The sequence below is a fragment of the Plectropomus leopardus genome, chromosome 4, assembly GCF_026936395.1.
Source record: "Plectropomus leopardus strain MGB_pleo_1.0 chromosome 4, ASM2693639v1, whole genome shotgun sequence".
Classification (NCBI taxonomy): Eukaryota; Metazoa; Chordata; class Actinopteri; order Perciformes; family Serranidae; genus Plectropomus; species Plectropomus leopardus.
In genome coordinates, this window is record NC_142179.1 from 25597635 (window position 1) to 25624844 (window position 27210).

Genomic DNA, 27210 nt, shown 5'->3' on the forward strand with positions numbered 1-27210 from the left:
CGAGTAGATTTAAAAAAAAAAAAAATAATAAATAAAAAAAAAGATCTAACTACTGATATATCATAACATTCAACGTTATTGCAAACAAAAAATAATAAATGTAAGGAGAAAATGTGATGATTACATAAAACATTTAACAACACTGAAAGTGCTTCAACATAAAATAACATGAAACAAATAAATTATGTAGAAATTGCAAAAATATGCCTTTATTTAGTTTTCCTCTTTTGGCATTTACTTATGTTTTGTAGTAAAATCAATCAGCTCCATCGGTCAATGAAGCATCCTTTATTAAAGCCACACCCTGTGTCAAATCACAGCTCATCACCCTTTTCATTAGCCTACAACCAGGGTATTACTTTATATTTCAGCCTAATGTAATTATGTCAGTATATCGCTGTCATAACATTTCACCCTGACCTGCAGGATAACTTTTTTCTTTTTTTAAAATGCAACATTTGTTTTTTTAGTTTAATTCGGTTACTTTATTTTGAAGTTCAAATAACACAACTTCCTGTATTTATCTTTCTACTTTTCTGTGACTTTACGCTTTTCTGCGAGACTGGGCCGCCTTTGACGTCACTTCTTAAATGTATTCAGGCATTTTGGGGAGAGATCAAATAATGACAGGGTTGTACAATCCCCCCCAAAAGTACAACTTTAAGTGACTGCAGGTTTAATAAGAATGAAAAGACAATGCAATTCAGTCAATATTTGTTTATTGAGTTACATTCAACAGCAGCGACATCACTGAACCTATAACTCTATAGGGATTAACAGTCTGAGCGCAACACATTAGGCAGCATGGTTAATTTATCGATAACTGCAGTCACTTATTCTGTGGAAAATATTATTCGTGTGAAAATATAATTAATTCTTGATGGCAGTAAGACTGAGGGCAGTGAATAATTCATGAGGTCTAAACCTGAAAGTGATGCAGTATTGTCTGACAGTTTTTTTCCCCACTTCAGAAATCATCCCAGCTTGTGCACAGCTCCACTGAGCCCTCAGAATAATGACCACATGTACTGCTGTCCAAAAGATCCTTCACCTGTAAGACAGTGTAACAGGGAACGCATGAAAAGTAGATTTATTCATTGTTACAAGAGTTATCACAAAACAATAAAATTAATAGGCAAATCTGAGCATGTCTTACTTTGGGAATAACCGGAGGGTTTAATATGCCTTTACAGAGTCCGCCCCAGTTGAATCCTTCAAACCACCTGAATAAAAATGGAGCATCACAACCTATAAAACTGTGTTTCCAAGCACAAGCCGCTGTGTTTTCTTCCAGTGTAATAAATCTGTCGACTTACTTGTGCTTCTGAATGTCCTTGGCCCCATTTCTGTGACTGCCCAGCCTCTCAGAGGGATTGCTCCTTGGTGACAGAAAGCAAACAACAACACGAATAAATAAACTATGAATTAATAATCAGATTCTGTCCTTTGAGAGGTGGTGTTACAGCACAGGTCGTGTCCAATACACCTGCATCCTTTCTTTATTTGCTCCTATCTGTTTGTGTGTATTGGGGCTGAAAGAGGGATAATATAATATGACATACACAATAGTGGCCGGGTGAAGGAAGGTTTTTTATGTCTGAAAAAGCATTATGAAATCATTAGCTTTCACATTTTTATTCATGTTGTCTAGTGGGTTGTATTTACAACACCTGCACAGTTTCTTTATGAGACTGGAGGCACTTTTGCTGATGGTTTTTGGGAAGTCGGTCTGATCGATGCCACGAATGGTTGCAGTGACAATCTTTAGCGGTTCAGAGTCGCTGAATGGGAGTCTGGAGAGCAGAACATGAGCCTGTCACAATCACTTCAGTCCACAACTGGGGAAACAAACTCAAAAAGTAGGGCTGCATAAAACTTTAAACTTACCCACCACTCAGAAGTTCAAACACTAAAATGCCCAGCGACCAGAAGTCTGCAGACATACTGTGGCCTTTGTTTAAGATGATTTCAGGTGCCATGTAGCCTGGCGTGCCGCAGAATGTCCAGGTTTTCTTACCTGCCTCAACCTTCTTTAGACATCTGGAACCAATCTACAAAGGACGGATATGAGTTAACTTACAGCCCGTAAAACCAATGCTACAATTTCATGGTAAAAATCTGAATTTAAAGGAATAGGCTACTTCACCCACAAAATGGCCATTTATCAATCAGTTAGTCATGCTGTGTTAACTTGAATTTAGAAAGAAAACTTTGTTCTCCTTGCATGGCTACAAGGAAAACTATTAATTTAATGATTGATTGGTTGTCACTTTTTTAAGAAGCAACTAGGGTAGCTTCAAAGTCCCTTCTTTGAGCCACCTTTGCATTTTTACACAGAAACAAACAACAGCAGCGTTATGTCACTCCAGTGTGTGATTGTAGGCAGCATGCTGGCATTGAGGAAGCAAAAGAGGCGTGACAGGCATGATGTGTAACACAACAATGTTGGCCTCTAGTGTGACATATATAACATACATGTTGGCAGTGCTTTGTGGACAATAACAATGGCATTAACATGGCAATAGCAATCGTTTTCAATCCCTGTTATATGGCGGCTAATTTCATCCTCTGCTTGGAGGGTTAGGAGGTCTTGAACGTAAAAATGTTTTCAGCGACCATTTTTGACCGCCAGATTCTTCTTTGAGTTAGATTCTATTTGCTGCTGGATGCGTTTAACAAACTTTCACAAAAAGTCGTGCAGGAATAGTTCAAGTGTGAGTTATCCAGTCGTATACTCAGTACTTCCCAAACACATGTATTTTTGCTAAAACTTTACAATTTAAAACTGAACGGAGAGTGAAACTTATCTAAGGTCTTTTCAAAGCCAGACTCGACTGCAAAGATTTTGGGGGGATTTTTTTTGCAAAAAATGCATGTGTTTTGGATGCACTTAGCATACAACTGGATTAATGAGACTTGAATTATACTGCACAAATTGTGGGAGAGTTTGTTAACGGATGTTTTGATATAGTTGTTAAATGTGGTCCCCAATCAATAAATAAATGAATAAGTTCACCATTTTGTTTGGCGGCATGTGGGAAACACAAAATTTCCTTCGAAAATTCAGATAACATGCCATGACTAAAGCCTCAGTCTCACTGCACACAAAACCCACAAACGTCTGCTAACATCTGGCTTTTTTTTTGTACAGTCAACATTCACACTGGGAAATGACTGATTTCAGCTCCTTAACTGACATCTCGTCCTAACACTGATCCTGATTAGTCTGCACCAAGAGACTGAATTAAGTAAGCGAAACAGAAGTAACCACCATATAGTTTTCACAGTCCTCCATTCATGCAGCTGTCTACTGTTTAGAGACCTGTTCTCCGGTCTGTCCATAACGTTGAATGGACACACCAAAACACGCCCCCCCACACACACAGAAAGGCATACTTGTCTGCTGCAGAGCTGTGTATGCAGCCCTGCTTTACTGGCAATGGGAAAGCAGCCAATGGCCTATTTTCTAGCAGGTTTACCAGTGTTTGAAAAACCCACATGCACACTCTAATTTTGGTGGGAACGGAGTATAATTGATATACAAACAGTCATTTTGTGTGTGAAGCATTCCTTTAAGGTTGTAACCAAATGTAGTACCAGTTTGGCATAACCACGCTCATCCAGAACAACATTTTCAGGCTTGATGTCTCTATAGACGACACCTCGACAATGAAGAAAGGTCAAGGCCTCAACAACACAAGCTGTGTAGAACCTGGTGCTACATTCGTCCAAACATCCTCTGAAAGAGTATATGTAGAAGTGCTGGTTTAAGCATTGCAGTAAACAAAACAAATGTGTGATGTAGACAGATGTAAGACATCAAATCCTGCTCACTCGTAAAATTGCATTGTGATGAAAGCACAGCCAAAAACACAGTGGTAGGACTATAAATATTTTATCAGTGTGATGACAAAAAGTGCCTTCTATCTTCTTTAGTCCAAAAATACTTACTTATCTTTGAGCAGACTACATAAATCCCCACCAAGACAAGCTTCAGTCAAAATATACAGGCACTCCAAGTCTCTAAAGGTTTTATGCAGCCTGTGATCAATACAAAGAAACATGTTAAAGGTCATTAACATATTATGTAATCAAAACAATCAGATTTAGACAACTGTTGAGGAGCAGATACCTGACTATGAATGGACAAAGAGACTCCGTTAGAATGCGCCCTTCTCTCAGGATGTGCTCCCGTTGACCGTTGTTGAGGATCAGCTTCTTCTTAAGGACCCTCATGACATAAAGACACTTGGCGTTGTTCTTTAGATGCACCTGACAGAGGTGGAAATCAATAGATTGCATTATAGAAACATGGAATCTAGATGAGGCAGCAGCAGCATAGGGGAGCTGTGTCATTGTGTGTGAGCTGCTATAACATCAACCCTTACCAGGTCTACGTGACCAAATTCCCCAACTGCCAGAGTGCAAACAATCTGAAAATCACTTAAGGTGGAAGATGAGAAGGTATCACGATCCTTGTCTGACCTGCAAACAGAACAGAATTGAGCTCATACCTTGTGTTTAGATGTAATAACATGTAATTGTTGTAGGAAATAGTGTTGTAATGCTCCTCACTCGATTCTGGATTTGTGGCTTTGCTGCATCTCATTACTGCAATCAAATACCAGCCCCCCGATGATGTCTTTAAAGGTCCTGAAACACAGAGGCACATAAATATTCTCCAAAACCGTGGATGATTGGATCAGTTTATGGCTAACTTAAAGGGACAGCTCATACCAAAATAAAAAACACATGTTTTTCTTCTTGACTGTTGTGGTATGAGTTGCCAAGTGTTGGAGATATCAGATGATGTTGGCCTTCTCTTGAATTTAATGGAACTAGAGCTCAGCACTCAGCTTTTTGTATTAAAAGCTCCATAAAATACATTTTAAAAACTCAACAGGAAGGTCTCTTTCGAGAAATCATGACCCGGTCACACAAGAAAATCCCCAGGTCTTGTTGTGAGCAGTTATATGGAGGAACTATTTTCTTTCTACCAAAATACGCCCACCAACCATATCGCAGCGCAGAAGGAAGCGTGCATCTCCCCATGTTAAAGAGGCTTGTGCTACATTAGATGTAGACAGTAATGGCATCCTCCTTAGCTGAGCTGTAATATGAGCTTGCTCAGTGGTGCTAGGTGAGCTAGCAGGAGATGCACGCTTCCGTCTGCGCAGTGATTTGGTTGTCGAGAAAGAAAATAGTTCCTACATTAAACTGTTTATAGCAAGGTCTGCATATTATCTTGAGTAACCAGGATATGATTTCTGGAAAGTGGCATTGTTGAGTTTTTGAGATTGATTTTTTGGCGCTTTGAGCACTGCAACCCGAGTGCCATCTAGTTCCATTATATTGGAGAGGAGGCAGATATTTCTACAGCCGATATCTCCGACACTCGACAACTCACACCAAAATGATAAAGGTTGATAAATAGCACTCAAGGTAAGAGGAAAAATGTGTATTCTTAATTTAGGGATGAATTGTCCTTTTAGTATAGTTTAGCTGCAGAATCAGTTCAGGTTTTCCATGCAGAGAATTTTTATAGCATAAATTAATCCACTCACTCCCTGTCTATGATCAAGCATGTAACTTCACCAGCAGCAATCACGTTAATAGTCCGAACATCCTCTCTGAAGAAAGATTGAAAAAGAAAATCACAGTGTTAGCAATACAAAACAGAATTATTCATGTTATGGTGGCACAAATGCCAGTTTTTACCATCATGTGCTCCTGTAACCGCTGCACAATTTCCCTCTGAAAAAGCATTATTCCCCCCTTACCCCCAGAGAGCTTTTTCTCCAAACCACTGTCTCTCCGAGAGCTTAGAAAGGACTATCTGCTCTTCATGGCCTGGCTTCTTTTCTGTCACTTTAACCTGGCAAAAGAGAGAGGTAATGAAAAAGAGCTAATGCTGGAGAGCATTGTAGAAGCGCCAAGGTCAATTATCACCATCATAATGCAATTTCTAAAGCTGTGCTGACATTTTGTCCTCCACAATCCAAATATTTTATTCTCCACAAGCCTCATTTCACATGTGCAGCAGGAAGAGAGCATAAAACTTTACCTGGCCTTTGCTAATGATATAAAAGGTGTCTCCTGTGGACCCTTGTCGGATGACGTAGTCACCTTCAGTGTAGTGTGTCTGTGGAACATAAATTACAAATGGAGGAGCAAAGTGTAGAAAATAATTTGAAAAAAGAGCAATAACAGAACCAACTCCCTCTCAGATAAAAAGACAAGGGCTGGTAACAATGAAGGATTAATTCTGATTCTACTCCAGCACCTGCTTGTTAACTGACGCAAAACAAAGAAAGCTGAAAATAGAAAAATACAGAGGGCCTCGCCTGTAAACAATCATGTTTACACGCGTTCCATCTGTGTGCACACTATCTACCGGCCGGATTCTGTTTGAAGAACAAGTGATGGTTACACAATGCCGTGCTTCAGATTTTAAGTACTTAATCTGTACCTCCTCCATGAGATCAGACATTTTCATGATGACGTCCTCTGGCAAAGACTGCAGAAAGGGAACGCTGCAAGACAACAACAGGTTTAAAAAGGATTTGATTCAATTCTTTCCCCAGAAACATATCATAGGGATGCTAATATTTCAGTCAGTGTCAAAGACCTAAATGCAACATTGTGGCGTCTGACAAGCAACATGACGCTGGTGATATTGTGTTGTATTGGGCAAATCAGGGATCCCCACTGCAGTTGGAAACGTAAGCAGCCAATCAAAGACTGCATTGTAGTTGAAGATGTAGCATACAGGCCGCTGCTTTCAAAACATTAATGGCTGTTTGCGCAGCAATGAGCCTAACTCTAACGTTAGTAGCGTAAACACAGTAATAATTCGAGTTAATTTAGAAATAGAACAGTTAAACAGAAACAAGGGTGCACTTGCAGATTTTCTTGGAGGAAAAGACTTTTTTGCCACTTTTCTGTCTGGATTTGGCAAAAACTTGATTTACTAAGGAGCTCTGTTGGTGATGAATAAGATTTTCCGTGGTACAAAGCCACGTCCATTGTTGTTTGGCCACTGATTTCACTAATGGAGGAGCAGATACGAGGGGCTGTGAAGTTAGGGATCATGGCCGTGCAGATGGATGTTCACAATGTTTCGGACAAACAACAAGGTTGCTGCCAGCTGGTATTCAGTAGTCCAGAGGCAGCTGGCTGCTGAATGAGAAATGCCGAAATATTCTGGCAGTGCCAGTGTATCGCAAAAACCCCATGGGGATTGTTGTCGAAAATGTATTTTTTAGTTTGTTACTGTCTAACTGACAACGTATTTATGTAGTCGAGGCTAGTGCTGATGTCAGGATTGGCTGAAGATATTCGTCTGTGAAAGAGAGTCACTCCCGCCCTCTCAAAGTGTTTGCAATAGACGCATAGAGAAACAGAATGTTGAGCTCATCAGGATGGTTTTACCAGGCTAGGTACTAGCATACAAAGCAGCTGTCTGGGGCCTTTTCCACGTCAAATGAAATGAGTCCGATGTTCACCTGCTAAGCAGCTCCATTGAATGAGAAAGCCGGTCGAGCCCGCTCTGCATGAGTATGGTCTGGTAGCTTTTGCGGTCAATAACCCAGAGCTTGCTGTCCATTTGCGCTGCAGATGAAAAAGACAGAGGAAATGATGAAGGTTGTGACGGTGACACTGGAGCTCGGGTGGAAACACAATCAAGGAGCAAGTATTGAAACAGATAACAGACAAAGGTAGCGATGCATGTTGATTGAATGCAGGCAAGGACTCTATTTGGTATGCTCATTGTGTAGAATAAAAAGAAAGCATTTTTCCTTACAGACTTTTAATATAAATCTTATCTGATTTCCTTAACTACTCTTTCTTTTTAATAGAGCTTGAAAGAGGGTGTTGTAAATTAATAATGACTCATATTGATTGGTTCACTAGAGCTTCCTGCAAACGGATGTAGACGTCCTCCAGACAGTCTAATTAGATCCACCATCTGATAATATGGTGCAGCCCTGATATCTCAATTCCACCATTTGGATATACCCCATCGGTTTTCACTTTAGCAGCATATTAAATGCAATTCAGGGCCATTTGGACCTGAATGCAATGCAGGATATTTTAAATAAACAAACATCACTCTTAAATTATGATTTTTGGATATTTTCTGCAGTGTATAATTTGCCACACTGAATTTCCACGACCTTATAATGAAGGTCTTTATCACTATCACAATGAAAGAGACCACACGACTGAAAAGCCTTATTGATGAGTCTCAGATGGCAACAATGAGGAAAAAAGTAATTTCAGATCAAGAAAGAGATAAATACGGTGGGCCCTGAACAGATCTGAGGGAAGGGCAGGCAGAAATGGACATGGAACAAAGGACAACAGACCACTCACATGAGCTGAGCATTGATAGAAGATTTAAAGTAAAGAACAGTAAATTGGAACAGGTCGCAAGATAAAGAAAGAAGTACAAAAAAAAGGAATGAGATGCTCCGGGACCAAACAAGGCAAATAAACGGATTTTTTCAATTTAAGCTGATCCACAGCCTATTTATTTGTGAAACCAGGTCAGATGCTCATGGCGACGGCTGAGAAAGTTTTCCCACAGGATTCTGTGATCAGATGCTGGGTGGAAATGACAGCACACTTTCTATTTTCCAAAGAATATCACAAAATCTTACACCAGAAATGTGTTTATATAATATGTTGCGATCCAAGCATGAGAAGAGTGAACTGAATGCAAACTGTTTCTGAACATGGTATTTGTAAATGTTTGTGAAAATTCAGTTAATGCATGTTGGATTGCAGAGAAGAGATGTGGCAGTGAGATGGCTGGGGTTTGCAGCAAAGTAGAAAATATTTTAAATTCCCCACATCTCTGAGAAAAAGCGTTTGAAGCTGTGGTGTTGTCTAAGATCTAAAAAGGTCTTTGATTTTAGATTCAACAGACGTCTGTCTAAGACCACTGGCAGAAATCCGCCAGCTTGTGATATTCTCTCAAACAAGAATTATTTATATCCCCACCAATTCAAAATTAATTAAAGTGAAACTCTACCAGTGTTTCAGATCTCCAGCGATATGTGCATGCAAATATAAAAACCAAACACACAATTCTTTAATACCTGACACAGAGTAGGTGTGGGTGCAGTTGTAGAGGAGAGCCAGCTCTCCAAACATGTCTTCTGGCTCGAATGTGAGAAGCTTCAGTCCGTCTTTTGTCACATCCAGCCGCCCATCTGTTAATAAGCACAGTGCAGAAATATAGCATGCACATAATTCATGGAAATGTTCTGTGCATTTCTTTGTGTGACAGGAAATGTAGAGCGCCTTCAGCTCTGTCTGTCAGACGTACTGTACAAACAGAAATGCAATCATCCCTGAGTGAATCAAGGCCACAGCCTCTTGCTGGTTTAGGATGACAGGCGAAAAAATAGGGAGCAGCCACTCTCCATTAGCTGTCACAACACAAATGCAGCCAAGATTCCCGAGGACAATCAAGCACTGATGAACACTCTGCAGCCACAGCCAAGCAGTGCCTCTTTTCCCCTGTCTTTTGTTTTGGGTTGACATTTCAACACACAAAAAAAAACATCAATGTGGGTCACTCATTATCCCAAGTGGCTTGTATTTTCTTGCTCAAACATGCAATTATCACATCACTGTGTCTGAGAGCCAGCAGCCAGAAAATTGATGTAGAAAGATAAGATAGAACTAATTGTTTCAGCCGACTGTACTTAAACACCTGTCATCTCCAGGAAATGTTAATAAATATCCTCAAGCATGATTAATGTTACCCATTGTCAAAGGAAAATGATTTACCTTCTAAGACATACGCCTGAGCCCCGTTGGCTCCCTCCTGAACCACGTAGCAGCCTTGATTGATGGTGGTGGGATACATACAGGCAATGATGGCCCTGATTTCTCCTTCGTCAAGGTCCTTCAACAAGTCATTCTTCTGAAACGCTGTCTGAATGAGCCTCTGGGACCTGAGGGCAGAAACACTGATGTAACATTTAAGGACAAGATATTAAATACCCTGAATGCAGCATTACAGGCTGTTTCAAAATGATTTGATATATGTATTTATTGAGTTGCACAGCCTTGAACATTTGAGAGACATATTTGTCAGTCACTGAGAGAACACGGTGTTCTCGTACTCCTGGCTTTTGTCACAGCTTCTCTGTGAGACCATGGCGAGTGTCACCGGGTCCAGTGTGAAGGGCTCAGAAATGACTGTATTCCTGTTGGCTCTCTGTGAATCCTCACTTTTAACTGAACAAGCTAGAGTGAAAAAACACACAATAAGTCAGGTTCAGTAACGGTTTGTCAGCAAGCTATTGATGCTTTCAAAATATGACATTTGTAAGCACTATGTCTGTACCTGCACCGGCTGCAGAGGATCCTGGGAGGGAGACAGTGGCTCTGTAACGATCCAGTTCTTCCTGCAGTCTCCGAATGAGTTCATCCTTGGTATCCAACTCCAGCTCTAACTCATCTATTAGTGTGTCCCTCTGGCGAAGCTCCTCGATTTTTAGTTGCAAGGCAAATTGGAGGTCCCGGAGTGTACCCATGACCTGCAAACACTAGGTGACAAACATAGCAAAATATATCTCTTTCCTCACAAAAACATACACTGACTGCACACACATATGCAGTAGTGGATTGTAACTGAGTACATTTACTTAAGTAGCTACTATACTTAAGTATGAATTTGAGGTACTTGTACTTCATTTGAGTGTGTTTTTTTCATGCCACTTTATCTTTCTACACAAGACATTTAAGAGGTGAATATTACATTTTTACTTCACTACACTTATGTGAAAGCTTTAGTTATTAGATATTTTATTTTATTTTTTTGCATAAAAAACATGCAGTGTTTAATAAATGTGATGTTGTATTAAAAATTAAAACCACCCAGCAGTTTATGGTACAGGAAAAATAATATAATTTGCTGATTGACTGAGAATAAAGTGGCAACTATTTTTGATTAAAAAAAATTTCCCTTTTTCCTTTGAAAAATTTTGAGTTTTGGGGAGTTTTTTAAAAATGTATTTGTCTTTCTGTTTTGAGTACTTTCACTTTTAATACCAGTGCATGTTCCTGACTATACTTACTTACTACTACTTAAGTAACATTTTAATTCAGGACTTTTGCTTGTAACAGAGTATTTTTACAGTTTGGTATTAGCACTTTTATGTCAGTAAAGGATCTGAAAACGTCCTTCACCGCTGCACATATGGAAGTGAGTTCATCTTCACTGAATGCAAAATTTTTGTCTGATTTCGAGTTGCATTAAGTCCCTATTTGCAGCTACAACCTCGTTTAACAAAGCTTGTCAAACATCTCTTCCTGTAACTACTTATATCAACATTATTGACATTAATAATATAAATGGGAAATCAATAAGATATAATGGCTTCTGCTTTGATTAGAATCTGCAGCTTTTCCTGTGATTACTTATTAATATAAATGGGGAATCAATAGGGCATAATGGGTTCTGCTTGGATTAAAACACACAGGAGAGTTTGCTTCTTATACATATCCCTGTAAGTGCATGACATAGACATAAATACAAGGAAATAAATAGATAGACTGACTATCAATCTATACGCTTGCAGTACTTGATTTGATTTCTATGGATAGCATATATGTGCAGATGCATTACAGATAGAGTATGTGTATGCAGTTTTTGTATTTGACTATTTTTCTTTCAAGGAAAAAAAAAATCAGGATATTCAACAAAAAGACCGGGGAAACAAAGGACAAGAAAGTATGTGCTTCAGTACTGTCACATAGATACAACACCTCAGATTGAGACAATGTCATTTTAGACTCTCTATTAAGACACACACACTTTGTGTCCCTGCAGGAATAAAATATGGATTTTCTCATTTTGGGTCGCAAGCGCGCTGGGAGCCATACGCACTGATTATAGCCTTTGTTACAAATGAATGAGTTGCTAAAATGTGACAACAACGTATTGTGTAGACTGTTTGTAAACACACATGCAAGCTCTGTCCTGCTAAATATCATGCCGTATACTGAAGGCTATTTCACAAAGATCACTTACCACATGCAGCTGTCTGGCGCTATGGGAGTCTTTCTCACTTGTCCTGAATATGTTTGTCCCTGTTTGGAGGCAGACAGTCCATTCGACAGGTGCAGATGTCTTCTATGCCCGCCCAAGTGAAAGATGCTCCTCTCCTGCTCGGGGCTGGCCAGGGCTGGGCACAGACAGCAGGCAATCACATGACCAAAGACAGTGGAGACCATGCGGGAGGCTGTAATGAGAAAATGCATGGACTGGATCCCAATTGGGTCAGAGGGTCTTTGGGGTATTACTGAGCCCTGGGGATGGGTGAGTCTCCGGCAAACAGAGCAGTGAACATCAATCATTTTATTCCCCAGGTATTTCGCTCGTGTAAAGGAGACTAAAGCCTGTCTGGGTGCACTGATCAGAGGTTATATTCTGCCTCCATGCACCTGTGCAAAACACAGGGGCCTACCGAAGAATACAAACAGCGCTTAAGTGGTGTTAAGGAAACAATGATTGTATGCAAATTAAATCATGTTGAAGCTAGTTGTGATTAACAACAATACTCGCAGGGCCTTTAATAATGTTTAATGTAAATAGTTGTAAATGATTTGGGGTAAAAACTAAGGCACTGCTTTGTTCAAAAGACCCAAGCAAAGATGGACATTTAAAAACAGGTTACAATTTGAATTATTAATATTATTAAATAGTGGGCCTAAAAACCTGGATGAAAATGTATTATTGTTGAATATTGACATGAAAAGAAACAAAGTATGGATAAGTATTTTGAATATTTTTGTCAAACTCTCCGTCCCACCTTTGTCTTATGTGCTGAATGAATAAATAAATATAGGCAAGGCAACTTTATTTGTATAAAGAGCAATTCACAGTGCTTTACGGAACAATGAAATATATAACATAATAAAGGATACAGATTTACAATAAAAGAGTAAAGAGATAGGAAGGTAAAATTGATTACTAACTTATTTTAAAAAATGAAATAAAAATCACTATTAAAAGTGGTGCAGACAAAAGAACTATATTTATAATAAAAATAATCGTATATTTAAAATTATATCACAAAAAAATCTACAAAACAAATACTAATCTTTATATTTTAGTTTCAGCATTTCTCCTTGGTTCATTTTCCAGATTTTTTGTTTTGCTTTTTTGGCCTTTTTTTGGGATAAATTTCTTGTATTTTTTTTTTCATTATTATTTTTGAAAAGTTATCACACAATGCAACAATAATTGGTCAGGTTTCAAAGGTTGTTTTTTTTTTTTTTTTAACTTTTAGATCCCTAAGTGGAGCCAGGGTTTTTTTCCCCTTCGTGTTCCTTTTCCCTTTAATATTTAATTACGGTCGCTGCCAAATTATCTCGAGCAGAAGAAAGAATAATAATAATTTGTCATTTTCTTTCTTTTTGGGGGGGCGGACGGGTTAATCATCCCCACAAGGAGGAGCAGTACAACCCTGCAGCCAGTGGGTGGCAGCATTGTCACCTGAGAGCAGCATTTGCTGCTGGAGAAGAATATGGGCCGCTGACGAGAGAAGAACCCTGTCGCTATCTCCAGCTAGCAAAGTGACGTTAATTGTATATTCAGTCGCTTAATCCTCAATTGTATTGTTTTGTTTTCTTCACGTTAGCATCAAAAATGATCCTGACCGTGAAACCTCTTCAAGGAAAAGAATGTAGTGTACAGGTAAGCCCACAACCGCCGAGTTAGCTAGCCAATTGCTAACTCCCTAAAGCTGGCTTAATTCGCAACACTAGCTAACTAGCTGACTACCCGACAGCGGTGGCCCTGACACCGGCTGAGCTGTTTTTGAGTTAAACAAACAAATATATGATGCTCAAGTTTAATCATTAGGTTGTCAAACTCCACCCGGCGTAGCTTTAATTGAGCTATTGTGCAGTCAACCCCCCTTTAACTGTGAATCGATGTTACTCAAGCTAGCTTGCTAGCCACATCCTTGAGAAAGGCACACTGTAACGTTAACATCAGCAGTGGTTCAGTGGGGAGCTCTGTAAGTCCTTATTTGGTGCCTCTTGTCAAAAGGAGAAGTCACTAGGCAAATGCTAAAATAAAGCAGTATGTTAGGGAAATGGTTTGGGTCAGCACTGCAATTTAACTCAGTTCAGCAACCTAGCTACAAGTTACTTATCCCACTGTCAAAAGCCTGTCATGTTATTTTCTCTCTAGTAGGCTAGTCCTGACCGCAGTTTGTGTTTCTCGTGTTATGTTGTGATAACGTTACTGTTTGAGGCACAAATGGGCTATACTGGGCCTCATGTGACGTATTATCGGCATAGTATGTGAGCCTAGTTGTAGTTACATGAGCTATAGTTACAGTGATCAGTATACTACTGCAGTACTCTGGGATATTGTGTATCGAACAATACTAATGCCTATTTAAGATAGTGTAAAGCATTTGATGATGTGTGTATCAGACAGAGAAGTAATCCACATTCTGGACTAAATAATGTATTCATCAGAGGAGAAGTGACTGTAGATCCTATTTATTAATTCCTTGAACCCTGAACATATTGGCTTTATGTCTTTCAAAAACATGGGAGGAAGGCAATCAGCAACTTAACAAGAAATTACCCCAAATTAGCAAGGAATTGGTAAAAGTAGCAGGAAAATTACATGAAAATGAGCACACTAAAAAGAAATTGGTATAAACAACAACAACAAGGAAATGAATTGGAAATAGTGCTAAAATGTAAATGTAATGAACTCTCACATATAATTATTACTAGATAATTATTTTTCAAATACTTTACTGTCTTTTTTACTCCACACATTTTCAGTTCATTTTTTTGTCAGCCTCTCCTCGTTTCTTCAACTTGCGGGACATGTCTTGCCAAGTTGCTTGTTACCACATTTTAACCACATTTTCAAAATCAATCAAGCCAATTAGCTCAGGTTTTAAAGGTTTAAAAGCTTTTGAAAGGAACCCAAACATAATACAAGAAACTGATGTTGTTCCAGGTTTCAGAGGGTCAATATTTCACCAAATAAAAACATGGCAGTAAAATGCGTAACACCAGTGGTGAAGGGTTAAACCCACCATGCAGTGTTTCTCATGATTATGATCTGAAAGTACCAAAGTACCTGTCCACACTCTAACATGTCTGCTATCAGTTATGTCTGTAGTGTTTATTGGATAAACACCACATCACCACAACACCTACACCTTAGCCTTTCTTACTCTCAGGTGTGCACAAACTACTGGCTATGAACTTCTTTTTAAAATGGAAAAATGAGAAATTATTGGTATTTGCCATGAGAAGTAGCTGTTCATTTCTTATCTGTTTCAGCTGGAAAAAATCCATATCGTGCATCCCTAGTTTTCTGTTAAGTTGATTCAAAGTAAGGATTTCAGATCAGCTACACTCTTCTGAAATGTGAGCATTCTTCAGCCAAACGGAAGGAGAGAATACTTGCAAAATGCATTTTAGTGTGACTACATCATGATGTTGTTAATCTTCCAGGTGACTGAAGATGAAAAAGTCTCCAGAGTGAAGGAACTTGTGTCAGAACGTCTCAACATACCAGCAAACCAGCAGCGGCTGCTCTATAAAGGGAAAGCGCTAGCAGGTAGATTTTCCAGCGGTCAAGTGTTTCATAACCGTTGTGCAGTACTGTAATTGCTTGATCCAGTTTTTTTTGTACATGAATCAAAAGTTTAAATTTTTGATGATTGCATGCTATATTACTTTCCTCAGATGAACACAGACTGAGCGATTACTCCATTGGGCCAGAGGCTAAATTGAATCTGGTTATCCGTCCAGTGGGGGAGAGGACTGGAGCATCGGGGACGGCTGCCAGCAGCAGCAGCAGCACACAGGGAAGAGTGTGGCAGACTGTGTCCACCATTCTTGCAAGACACTTTAGTCCAGCAGATGCAGCAAAAGTACATGAACAGCTTATTAAGGTATTTAATACTTTTATTACAGTGATTTATACTCTAGGATCAAGCCAGTCAGTGTCGCTAATCCAATTTGACACGGATGTTTACGGTTTCTTAATTTTTCCATCTAATGTTTTGATTTGTTGCGACCAGTGGAGGCTGCATACTCAAAACATGAAGAATGACAGCATCAAATGCAGATTTAAAGGTCCTTTAATGAACGTGTAGGGACAAGGGAAAAAGATGATAATGCTCTAATAGTTATTATTTTCTGGCATGTTTAAAGTGTAGGTATTTTACATTTTTTTATGATCTGATGCTTTTAAATTTAGAGACAGGACCCTTCAAAGTCTTAATACATGTTAAAAGGTCAAGTCTGATCTAAAACATGGTCAGAAAAAATACAGCCTTCTTTTGCCCAAATGTGGAAGACTCATCCAGTTTATCCTGCAAATCTCTCTGTGTGTCGCAATCCATTGTGTGGCGGTCAGTTGTTTAATTGAGCATTCAGGCATGCCTGGTTAACATATAAAATTATACAATGATGATATCATCAAGTCAATCAAACTCCTAATATAGTCACTTTCAGAGCATATTGTAGTTATTTTGAAATTTAGTTATTTTCTTGGCAACTCTGGTGATAAACCTTGAAATCTTTGACCTTAAGATTTTGGTTAGTGCCTTCAATTAATGCACCATTACTGTATTTTGGTCATTATGTGACTAGACTAGGATACTACAATAACCATCTCTGAAAATACCACAGTTTTTCAGCATCAAGGTATACAGTATTACACAATTATTATTAGTATTATTATCAGTTACAATTAGCCTTAAAGGGACGAAAACATAAGTGCTTTTGGCTGAACAAACACTTTGTAGTAACTGAAACTACAAAGAATTTTTTTTTTTTATGGAAATATGTGTAAAAACAGAGCCGAGGGGGAAAGAAGATCCGTATGCACAGGAGAGATTTTCAGTCTAATTGCTTTTTTGTTGTTATGGTAGATAAGTAAATGTACACGGTATGATAACCATCAGCTTTAATACCACGGTATACTTTGAAACTGGTATTAGTATCACAGACTTGGCAGCTCATGCCAACTCATGCCTTATTGAAAATAGAGCAACCCCCCCTCCCCCCGAGACACAACATGGTGAAAATAAATTCTGTTGAATATTTTTATCTTGCTGTTTCTCAATATTTAATTTTGTTTTTCTTCAAGGACTATGAGCGTTCACTTCGACAACTTAGCCTCGATGACATTGAACGCTTGGCAGTAAGACTGCTTCACCCTGACGGCGAGGGCATGGATACCTCATACATGGACTAAGAATGCCCAGCTTGAAGTTGCTTATTGTGATTGTCTTTTGAGAGGTGATCTGTGCTTGGAGGTCCATACAGTGTTTAGAGTGTGAGGCATGGAAAATACATAATCAGTTTTCTTGCAGAGAGCTCCAGCTGTGTGCCTAATGGATGACTGAGTGAACACAGATAACACTGACTGTTGATTATCCCAGCAATTGGGCTTTCTTATCCATGACCAAAGGGCTTGGATAAGAAAACTTTGCAACTTTGGATTGGTCATTGAGGTTGCAATAATGACACAAGAACTGATCATGTAATGTTTGAATACAAAGGAATCCATTTATGCTGCTGGTTTCGCATGATCTCTGGCTGCTATGACTCCCAGGGGACACCAACTTCTACTGGATGGTATTTGTTTGTATTGTCTGTTTTGGATGATGACTTGTTGTTTCCAAGAGAAGGTAATACATGTTTTATTCCGTAACAAACTGATGTTCATTGTATGATTTGTAAATAACATGTTTATATATACAGTCATTAAACCACTGAAAAAAAGTGTTTATGTTTTGTTGTATGCTAATATTTTATGTGAAGTAAACGTGTAAAATAATATATTGACTGTTCACTGGGAAGCGTTTTTAAATCAGTTTCTAGGAAAAAAGAAGTGGTTAAACTAGAGTCTAGAGCCACTTCCCAAGGCGGGACCAACTGTGCGTCATGTACGTGTTGGCCAATCAGATGACTGTAATGGCCATTAGTCACATTTTTTTGACCAATCAGATTATGGAAGAGAAATGCTACTACCGCCTGTATGATAAACTGACGGTTATTTCTTTTGCTGCTAATTTCGGATCACTATTTGGGTAAAATGCGATGTTTTTGACTTTCACCTTTCTTCTTCAAATAATGAAGGACAAACACGCTGGCTAAGGAGGGATATTGTTTGTTGGACATCGGTAAGGTCATAACGGAGCATCGGTTGCTCCAACGGCAAAGCTAACGTTAGCACCAAGCTAGCACATCTCTTTGACTTCCTGCCTTTAACACTTAGCTTTAGCCAGCTAACATCAACGGATAATGCCGAGCCGCTCGGCCTGTGCTCTTGTATTATTTGTTGCCATGTAACTTAGACGTCAGGTCAGTGCCGTGATTGATGGTTAATGGTTAGTTTGTGGCTTGAAATCCTCCTTTAGTGTGTAAATTGGGAGGCTCAGTGTTAGTCAAACTGATGCTTGGGCGTTACACCCCTCTCATCAGGACCACTTCCCTTCTGCAAAGCAAGAGGAGAATCACTGTAGTTTGTTTATTTGTTGTAATTTTCATCTGCAGTCGCAGTTATTCAACAGTGTACTATTTTTCTCTTCATACATAGTATAATGCAGCCAATTTCATTTTCCTAGCTAGCGTTTAGCTCAAAGTTTTTCTTGTTACAGTAGCATATGATTCATTGTCACCTGAGATACCTTGTTGTCTCTTTTTGTCCATTCATGTTTGTTCCGTTTTCCCAATTTAGTCATTACACCCGGTCTGTTGGAAGGATGGAGACCCTGATTCCCACTATCAACCGGCTGCAGGAGGTCTTTCTCACAGTGGGTGCAGAGATCATACAGCTGCCTCAGATAGTCGTGGTCGGATCTCAGGTCAGTCAGGAAAAATACAATAAAAAGCTTTAATATGAACATAATCTGCACTCTGTCTTTTTGCTGCTGGACTGACTAGCAACTGATTGGGTTTACCCTTGCACAATTTGCATTTGTATTTTCTGTATATATATTCCTCCCATTGGTGCTTGTACTTATATGTTCTCCTTCTGTTCACATTTTTTATCTAATCATATGTTTGCACTGTTAATTACATATTTTCCAGCATTCTGTATTTCACAATTTTTGCACCTTCTGTTCATATATTAATATTCATTTTATATTCTATATTATCCATTACTTAGTATTCATTATTCCTCCACTGCTCCTAAACTTAAATTTAATCACTTTGCAATACCTGCACTGTCAACCACCCACATTTGCACAACCACCATAAGCATATCTACGGTAGTAACAGCTCCATGTATTCGCCCTGGCACTAGACGATCATGCCACTACCGTGAGCTTTCGTTTTATTCTTCTGTTGTCTATCTAGCTATCTATCTGTCTAATCTTTATCTGTAACTATTGCATGGATTTCACTACTGTTACTAAAACTGTTAAGTTTCTAATCTGAATTTTAGTTTTTGATTTGATAAAACAATAGAACGTATAAACTGGCTGTATCGGTGCTTAAGAATCATTGCTGTCATTATGTGCCATAACAGAGCAGTGGAAAGAGCTCTGTGTTGGAGAGCCTGGTTGGACGGGATTTCCTGCCTCGAGGATCAGGAATAGTCACAAGACGACCCCTCGTGTTGCAACTTGTTAATGTTGCCCCTCTGCAGGAGAGACTGAAGATCGAGAGTGGTACTGTCACGTTTATTCATTTAATCGTATTTAAAATAAAAGGGGAGTTGTTTTGATTATGCTCGAAAACACACAATCAAGTTTTGGTACAAGTAATGATACACTGATTATTAGCATGTCATAGGACAGCAGGTTTGTTATTTCTGTCTAGGCATGCAGTCTGCTAGAAGTAGTTTATGTGTGATTAGCACTTTGGCATGACGCTTTCACTCACTGTTTGAACTTAAACTTTTAGAGCCTCTCTTTGCTAACATGTAGTCTGTCTTCCTCTCCTTCTTCACTACTTTTTCAGGAAATGGGGTGAAACAAAATGCCCAAATCAGCTACCCAGGTCTCTGTATATTTAGTCTGCATGGACTTGTCTTTTTCTAGCCTCATTACTTCTTTTGTGGACTCGTAGACATTTTGTTCATTCCAAAACCTTAATCTGTCCAGCATATCAGTCTGTCTGTCATCTTTTAAGTTTACATTATTTCTCCCCAAACTATTCAGTTTATTTGCAGACTTCTCTGTAATATTACTTGCACTCACTCTTACATGTTTGTTCAGGTGTCAAAGCTGAAGAATGGGGTACATTCCTGCACTGCAAGAACCAGGTACAATTATCTGAAAGATCTGAATGATTTGCTTTCTGCATTTATCATGTGTTATTGCTGAGTTTAGTTGATGCACCATGCTTACACCTTTTTTGACAGATCTTCACAGATTTTCAGGAAATTCGTAGCGAAATTGAAGCAGAGACTGAACGCAGTTCGGGTGAAAACAAGGTGAAATGAAAGGAATGATTTCAAGTCTGTGATGCCTTCAATTTAGCTTTTTTTTCCACTGCATTCATGATTTTTTTTCATGTCCTCCAGGGAATCAGTCCTGAGCCCATATATTTGAAGATTTTCTCCCCCAAAGTCCTTAATCTCACCCTGGTTGATTTACCAGGAATTACTAAGGTAAATGAAGCCTCTTGAGAATAATATTGATTTAGTTTCATGTGTTCAAACAAAATGGCACAAGACCATAATATTGTTATTATCATATTTGCAATAATCACAGTTTCACAGCATTACCACATCTGTGCTGTTCTTACTGTAATGCTGACTGCTCATTGTTGTTTCAGGTTCCCGTTGGGGACCAGCCAGAGGACATTGAGGCACAAGTACAAGAGATGATCTTGTCCTTCATCTCCAATCCAAACTCCCTCATCCTTGCAGTGTCCCCTGCCAACTCTGACTTGGCCACCTCTGATGCTCTGAAATTGGCTCGTGAGGTTGATCCAGATGGTAGGATATTTTGCACACGGCGCCTCTTCTCCTCAGATTTAATTTTAATTTTCTTTCCTCTCCATCAGTGCTTATTACATAATACGCCTCAAGTAGAAATGCCTTTTGAATTATTAAATGTGCACAAAGAATGCATTATACTGGAGTCATTTCAGACTATTGGACCTGTCAGTCTCTACTGTTAAGAGCATCCTGACACTTAATAGTTGCTTAGAAAATTAATGTTGCTGTCATGGTACACCCTGAAGAATAGCTTGATGGACGATGAGAATCTGCCTGTAGTAATTATCTGGGTGGCTGGCAATATGGCCTTAACGTGCCTGTTGCACACTGATGATTTGCCAGTTAGGACATCTGTATCTGTCCCAAATGTTTCCCTGCTGGCCTCAGTCCTATCTCACTAGCTACCTGTTACCTTGTTTTATTCTATGATTTCCTACTGTATGCTTTCCCCATTTTTCCTCAATATAAATGATAAAAAATTAGATCTGTTTATAGAACTATAGTCAAAGATGTGTGTGTGTGTGTGTGTGTGTGTGTGTGTGTGTGTGTGTGTGTATGTGTGTGTATGTATGCCAGGTCGTCGAACACTGCTGGTGATCAGTAAACTGGACCTGATGGATGCAGGGACTGATGCTCTAGAGGTCCTTCTGGGTCGAGTCATTCCCGTCAGACTTGGGATTATCGGGGTGGTTAACAGGTTTGCAGTAATATATTTGTTTGTTGTTTTCTTTTATCTGAGCTATGAAATGTTATTATGCGTCTGCACCTGTGGATCGGCCATGGTCACAGCCATTACATTTTCAGGTTGCTCGTCCATCCCTCCCATTTTGGTGAAAGCGACATCCCACGAATGCCTTGTCAAAATTTCTTCGAATCTGGCACAAATGAACTGATAAGAATTTCGAGGGCAAAGGTCAAGGTCACTGTGACCTCACAAATAATGTTTTGGGCCAAAGCTCAATACGTCAAATGTCTAATAGGATGAAATGACAAAGTGATGAAATTTTATATCCGGTCATGGTCACTTTTTTGGCCATTATTTAACACCGTACTCCACCATAACAGACGTGGAGACATTTGGTTGGATACTGAATTGGTGACAGTAATTTTGTGTCCCCATCTTGAAACTGTGCTAATTGTATAGATTTTCTGTGCTGCCAGTTTGAAGATGTGTATGGAACATTTACCAGGGTTCTTATGGATCTTTTAAAAAGTCTTAAAAGGCATTGAATCCATCAATTTAAAAGTAACATCTTCATTGGTATTGAAATGTCAATCTCTCCAAAGTCTTAAAAATGCAAAGAAATATAAAGTAGGATTTAATTGCTACAAGGCAATGCATATGAGGCTCTATTTGTTGCAAAAAGTTTTCAAAGTTGGCAAAATAGAATCAAGGCATTGGAATCCCACATGCAGAATGAGAAACACAAAATCGACAAGAAAATTACCAAAGAAAAGTAGGGTATTTCCCACGTTCTGTTACACCCTTGTCTCAGCCATGAGACAAAAAAAATATGTTTTTATGTTACTATAAACACGCAAATTTGTCCTTAACCCTAATTTCCATCTAAGTGGCATTTGAAAAGTCTTACAAAATCTTAAATCTTATTTGCCTGAAGCCATAGAAACGCTGATTTACATTTAAGAATATGTAGCATCTTTGCAGCAACATCCATATTTGAAGCATTGTCAGCTGTATGGCTACATATGACTCTGGAGAGCAGACATGGATGTAAACTTTAACCACGACTTGACTGGTTTGCAGAGGCATACAACCGCAAGGTGGCATTCTAGTTTGGTTTCACAATACAGGAAGGTGGCAAATTATTAATGCCCTTATTGCCCTGATCACCTGATTACGCTCCCTCTTTCCCCCTAATTGGTCGTACTCCTAGGAGCCAGCACGATATCAATACTCAGAAGAGCCTGGAGGACTCAATGAGGGATGAGCAAGCCTTCCTGCAGCGACACTATCCCTCGCTCGCTTCCCGCGCCGGCTCACGCTATCTGGCCAAAACTCTCAGCAGGCTGCTCATGCATCACATCCGGGACTGCCTGCCAGAGCTCAAGACCCGAGTGACTGTGCTAAATTCCCAGTACCAGGCGCGACTCAACAGCTATGGCCAGCCAGTAGAAGACCACAGCGCCACCCTGCTGCAGATTGTCACCAAGTTCGCCAGCGATTACTGCAACACCATCGAGGGAACAGCCAGATACATCCAGACTTCAGAGCTGTGAGTGTGTCTGACTTATCCACAGTAACAGGATATTTTTTGGAGTGGCAAGTGCTTGATGATGCAAATCAGTGTATGTATCATGTCATCGCATTTTACTTACATTGGTGCACTGTGTATATCATGAGGGCAATGTCCTTGGGGTAATGTAACTGTAAATTGAAGTGGCATCAGCATCTTCTGTTGGCACCCTCATCTCTACAGCTCTCTTGCCACAAGGAGATTAATTCATGTAAATGAGCAGGGAGCAAATATTGACCTTTTTTGGTTGACTGCATTTAATTTTGGCGTGATTAGCATTGCCGACACACAGCACTGAGAAACCGCGTTGGTGTCACAGCTGAAGCCCTCTCGTCTACAGCTGCGGGGGTGCTCGGATCTGTTACATATTCCATGAGACCTTTGGGCGCACTTTGCAGTCCATCGACCCCCTGGGAGGACTGACTGAGCTTGATATCCTCACTGCCATCCGCAATGCTACGGTGAGTGCTTCCTTACTTCTATTTGTGTAATTAGTTAAATCCAAATTCTAGTCAAGTTCTCTCGTTTGGAGGAATAGCAGATAAATTGTGGAGCTGGTGTGTGTGTGTGTGTGTGTGTGTGTGTGTGTGTGTGTGTGTGTGTGTGTGTGTGTGTGTGTGTGTGTGTGTGTGTGTGTGTGATTTGCCCTGCAGGGTCCGCGGCCAGCACTTTTTGTGCCTGAGGTGTCCTTTGAGTTGTTGGTGAAGCGGCAAATTAAGCGGCTGGAGGAGCCCAGTATGCGCTGTGTAGAACTGGTTCATGAAGAGCTGCAGAGGATCATCCAGCACTGCTCCTCCTTCAGCACACAGGTTAGCTGAAAGATGTTTTACACTTGATTGCCTTCTTCAAACAGAGAGGCATTAATTTTAACAGCTCCATGTTGAATGTTGAAGTATGTCTTTGTGTTTCCAAGGAGCTTCTGCGATTCCCCAAACTACACGATTCCATTGTGGAAGTGGTGACTGGATTACTGAGGAAGCGCTTACCAATTACTAATGAAATGGTAATCCACAGTTAAGCTAAAAATGATCTCTAATTGTAATAAGTAACCCCCAAGTCCTAACTGCCTGAGATTTATTCTGCTTTTTCACTCTAGGTGCACAATTTAGTATCAATAGAGCTTGCCTACATCAACACAAAACATCCAGACTTCACAGATGCAGCGCAGGTTTCTGCATCTGTCAACAGTCAGCAGGTAGTTATTTGTCCCTTACAGCAGGTACTCTCATTTATCATTTATTCTGCCAGGGTAAACGGCAGAAGCTGTGTTCTGTAAAGCCTTAACCATTATGTTTCACGTCCAAGCATCAGAGCCATCTTCAAAGTCTGTAGTGAAATTCCAGACTCAGCCAAAATTGCTTTGACCCCCTGACTTCCTCGGGTTTCTTGCTGTCAGGCGGAGGCCCTTGATGGAGGGAAGCGCTGGAAGAACGAGAAGGTTGCGGAAGAGAGAATCCCGGCTGCAGGCTTTGGCAGTCCCAGCAAAGGCCAGGCCATTAACCTCCTTGACACAGTGAGTGGTGGGATTAGCAGTTGGACAAAACACTTAGTAGTGAATACATAGCACACTGTCAACATTTTTACTTTGCCCCCCTCTCTCTCTCTGTCTCTCTTCCTCTCTCCCTCTCTCTTTCTCTCTCTCTCTCTCTCTCTCTCTGCCAGGCGGTGCCCATATCTCGCAAGCTGAGTGCAAAGGAGCAGAGGGACTGCGAGGTCATCCAGCGCCTCATCAAGTGCTACTTCCTCATTGTTCGCAAAAGCATCCAGGACAGGTTCGACTGGAACAAGTCCAGAGCACCTCAGGGGGAACATCCTCTCCCCAGTTCTTTTTTTCTGTTGTTGAGCTCACTTGTTGTAACTGATGCTGATTTTCTAACTTTGTCTTGGGGCTGTATGTCCGCAGTGTACCCAAGACAGTGATGCACTTCCTGGTGAACTTTGTGAAAGAGCATCTGCAGAGTGAGCTGGTGGGTCAGCTTTACAAACAGCCACTGCTGCAGGAGCTGCTCATTGAGTCACAGGACACGGCACAGCAGCGGACCGAAGTTGCTCAGATGCTTGAGGTAAAACTGGTTGATGCTTTTGTTCTCTGAATAGGTTCTGAACATGAAGACCAGTAACTCTTATTTGAAAGCCAGTGATTTAACTGCCCTCTTTATTTATTTATTTTTCCTTTCTCAGGCACTCAAAAAAGCGAATAACATCATCTCTGAGATCCGGGAGACGCATCTGTGGTAGCCAGAGGAAAGGAACAATTTCCTTGTCATAGGACAGCTTTGGGAGTATGAGAGTGTATGTGAGTTTACAGCACCGAGAGGGAGTTTTGGTGAGGGTGTGTGTGTTACTCTATGTGTGGCAGCACCACCGTTTTCTCATGGACCAATCAATGATCATAGCACATTTAGGTCTACTTTTTCCCGTCAGCTGTCGCCATGACAAGTACACTGGGGCTGTTGCTTTTCACTGTGAATGTCTTGTAAGCGAAGGAAATTGATCAAACACTCAGGCCAAAAGTGTTACTGCAAATTTGAAATGTGAAAGACACAGCTGCGAACAAATTCTTTTTGCATCATTTTGTGACAAAATGTTTGTTTTGTCGTGAGATTGCTTGTCGTTGATATAAAGTGTAGATTATATGTGGAGTATCTAAGTTGGTCTCGAGGGTCATTTTTTGTGGAATGAAATGTGTTCCAATGTAAAATTCCTCACTCTCCAAAAAGAAAAAAAACTGGGCTTCCTCCGAGCCTCTCTAGCAGGTGCTAAAACTATGTTAGATTAGAGTTAGATTTGTGTTCCAACTGTAATCCCCTTTGTTGGAGCATTCAGCAGAGATGGAAATGCAGTGGAAAACATGCAACTCAATCAAAGCTGAATGCAATGCAACACTGAAGATGACCACGATCATTTGCAGAAATCACAGGATCAATGCAGATTGTTTTTCCTGCTCTGTAGAACTTATCAATATCAGGTTTATTTTCCAGAGCCAAATTTACATATCAGCGTATTTATACTGTTAACTGTTGCACTGTCTAGTTTTGTCTTTGTATAAATGAGGTAACCAAACATTTACTTCTGTTTATTTTAGGTATATAGGGGACTCCCACATAAAGTTGGACAGCTAGAGTATTCTTTGTATGTGTACTATATATTTAGAAAAGAGAAATGATCAAACTGTGTAAGAATAGTCAGGAGATTATGTTTTACTTCTAGGGTACTCCATCATTTGTTAGATCTTAGATCCAGATGGTAGGATGTTAATGTTCTGTAGCTTCTTTTTATTTCCTCAGGCCATTTGTTCACTGGTTTCTGCTGTTAATGATACAGAGAGATAAGAACAGTTCCCTATTATTGTCCCTGTCCGGTAGTAAGGACACTGCCCCGAGTATGAGACACTCAGTATGCAGATACCTCCTGCATGCAGAGCCATTTGCTTCTGTTCCAATTATAATTTCATTGTGTAATATTGCTAGACGTGTCAAATTATTCATCTTTTTCCATCTGTTCTCAACTTAGGCTGTTGTTCAGGCACATTCCTCCCCCAAGTGCTATAGCTGTTAATGTGAATCTCCTCTCATAGCCAAAAACAAATTGTTATTCTAAAAATGAGGCTTTTTCAGGAAGACCTGCCTTAACGAGGACCGTTAAACTCTTCTGACTTCTTCCTCTGTGTGATCAGGGAGTGAATACATCATACTGTCAGTCCGTCTTTCTGAAAGCCCTGTGCATGTGTGGACGTACGAATGACTGATATATGTATATTTTGTATTTAAATGCATATTATTTTATGTGTTCAACTGCCTATGAGTTCTTGCCTGCCAATATTTGTGATTCATGTTTACCGAATGAAGTCTGTTGAGATCGGAGGGACTCATTAAACCCTAACAAAGGACACTGTACGAAATGTGTTTGGTTGTTATTGACGACATGCAGTTCTAACAAATGATCAGTTTTCACAAGATCTGTTTGTTTGTCTTCCACAGTGCT

The 27210-nt window shown here is 39.9% G+C and overlaps 3 protein-coding genes across 5 annotated transcripts; 2 read left to right on the top strand and 1 right to left on the bottom strand.

The window, feature by feature from the left end:
* Positions 1–451: 451 nt before the first annotated feature.
* Positions 452–12297, bottom strand: prkg1l (protein kinase cGMP-dependent 1, like). Its single transcript, XM_042488341.2, has 20 exons — positions 12053–12297; positions 10364–10565; positions 10140–10263; positions 9802–9968; positions 9105–9218; positions 7506–7611; positions 6470–6533; positions 6065–6142; positions 5781–5875; positions 5565–5630; positions 4576–4653; positions 4389–4485; positions 4133–4272; positions 3952–4041; positions 3598–3739; positions 1888–2051; positions 1671–1793; positions 1317–1379; positions 1157–1223; positions 452–1051 (listed from the first exon to the last, which is right to left on the bottom strand). The coding sequence occupies exons 2-20, from the start codon at positions 10551–10553 to the stop codon at positions 968–970; spliced, it is 2052 nt and encodes a 683-aa protein (XP_042344275.2). The 5' UTR covers positions 10554–10565; positions 12053–12297; the 3' UTR covers positions 452–967.
* Positions 12298–13481: 1184 nt separating this feature from the next.
* On the top strand, positions 13482–17802 carry ubl4a (ubiquitin like 4A). Its single transcript, XM_042487802.2, has 4 exons — positions 13482–13720; positions 15517–15622; positions 15751–15959; positions 17162–17802. The coding sequence occupies exons 1-4, from the start codon at positions 13673–13675 to the stop codon at positions 17267–17269; spliced, it is 471 nt and encodes a 156-aa protein (XP_042343736.2). The 5' UTR covers positions 13482–13672; the 3' UTR covers positions 17270–17802.
* Positions 17803–17945: 143 nt separating this feature from the next.
* Positions 17946–27120, top strand: LOC121944116 (dynamin-1-like protein). 3 transcript variants are annotated; one of them, XM_042487800.2, is made up of 18 exons: positions 17946–18200; positions 18758–18884; positions 19553–19694; positions 19987–20025; positions 20244–20290; positions 20390–20461; positions 20552–20638; positions 20806–20968; positions 21548–21668; positions 22867–23205; positions 23567–23687; positions 23880–24035; positions 24140–24229; positions 24323–24421; positions 24623–24739; positions 24889–24998; positions 25130–25289; positions 25408–27120. In XM_042487800.2, the coding sequence occupies exons 2-18, from the start codon at positions 18783–18785 to the stop codon at positions 25462–25464; spliced, it is 2022 nt and encodes a 673-aa protein (XP_042343734.1). In that variant the 5' UTR covers positions 17946–18200; positions 18758–18782; the 3' UTR covers positions 25465–27120. The 3 variants fall into 3 exon arrangements, with proteins under 3 accessions (XP_042343734.1, XP_087933064.1, XP_087933065.1); XM_088076938.1 differs by having other exon boundaries at positions 18028–18107; XM_088076939.1 differs by lacking the exon at positions 19987–20025 and having other exon boundaries at positions 18028–18107.
* The last annotated feature ends 90 nt before the right edge of the window (positions 27121–27210 follow it).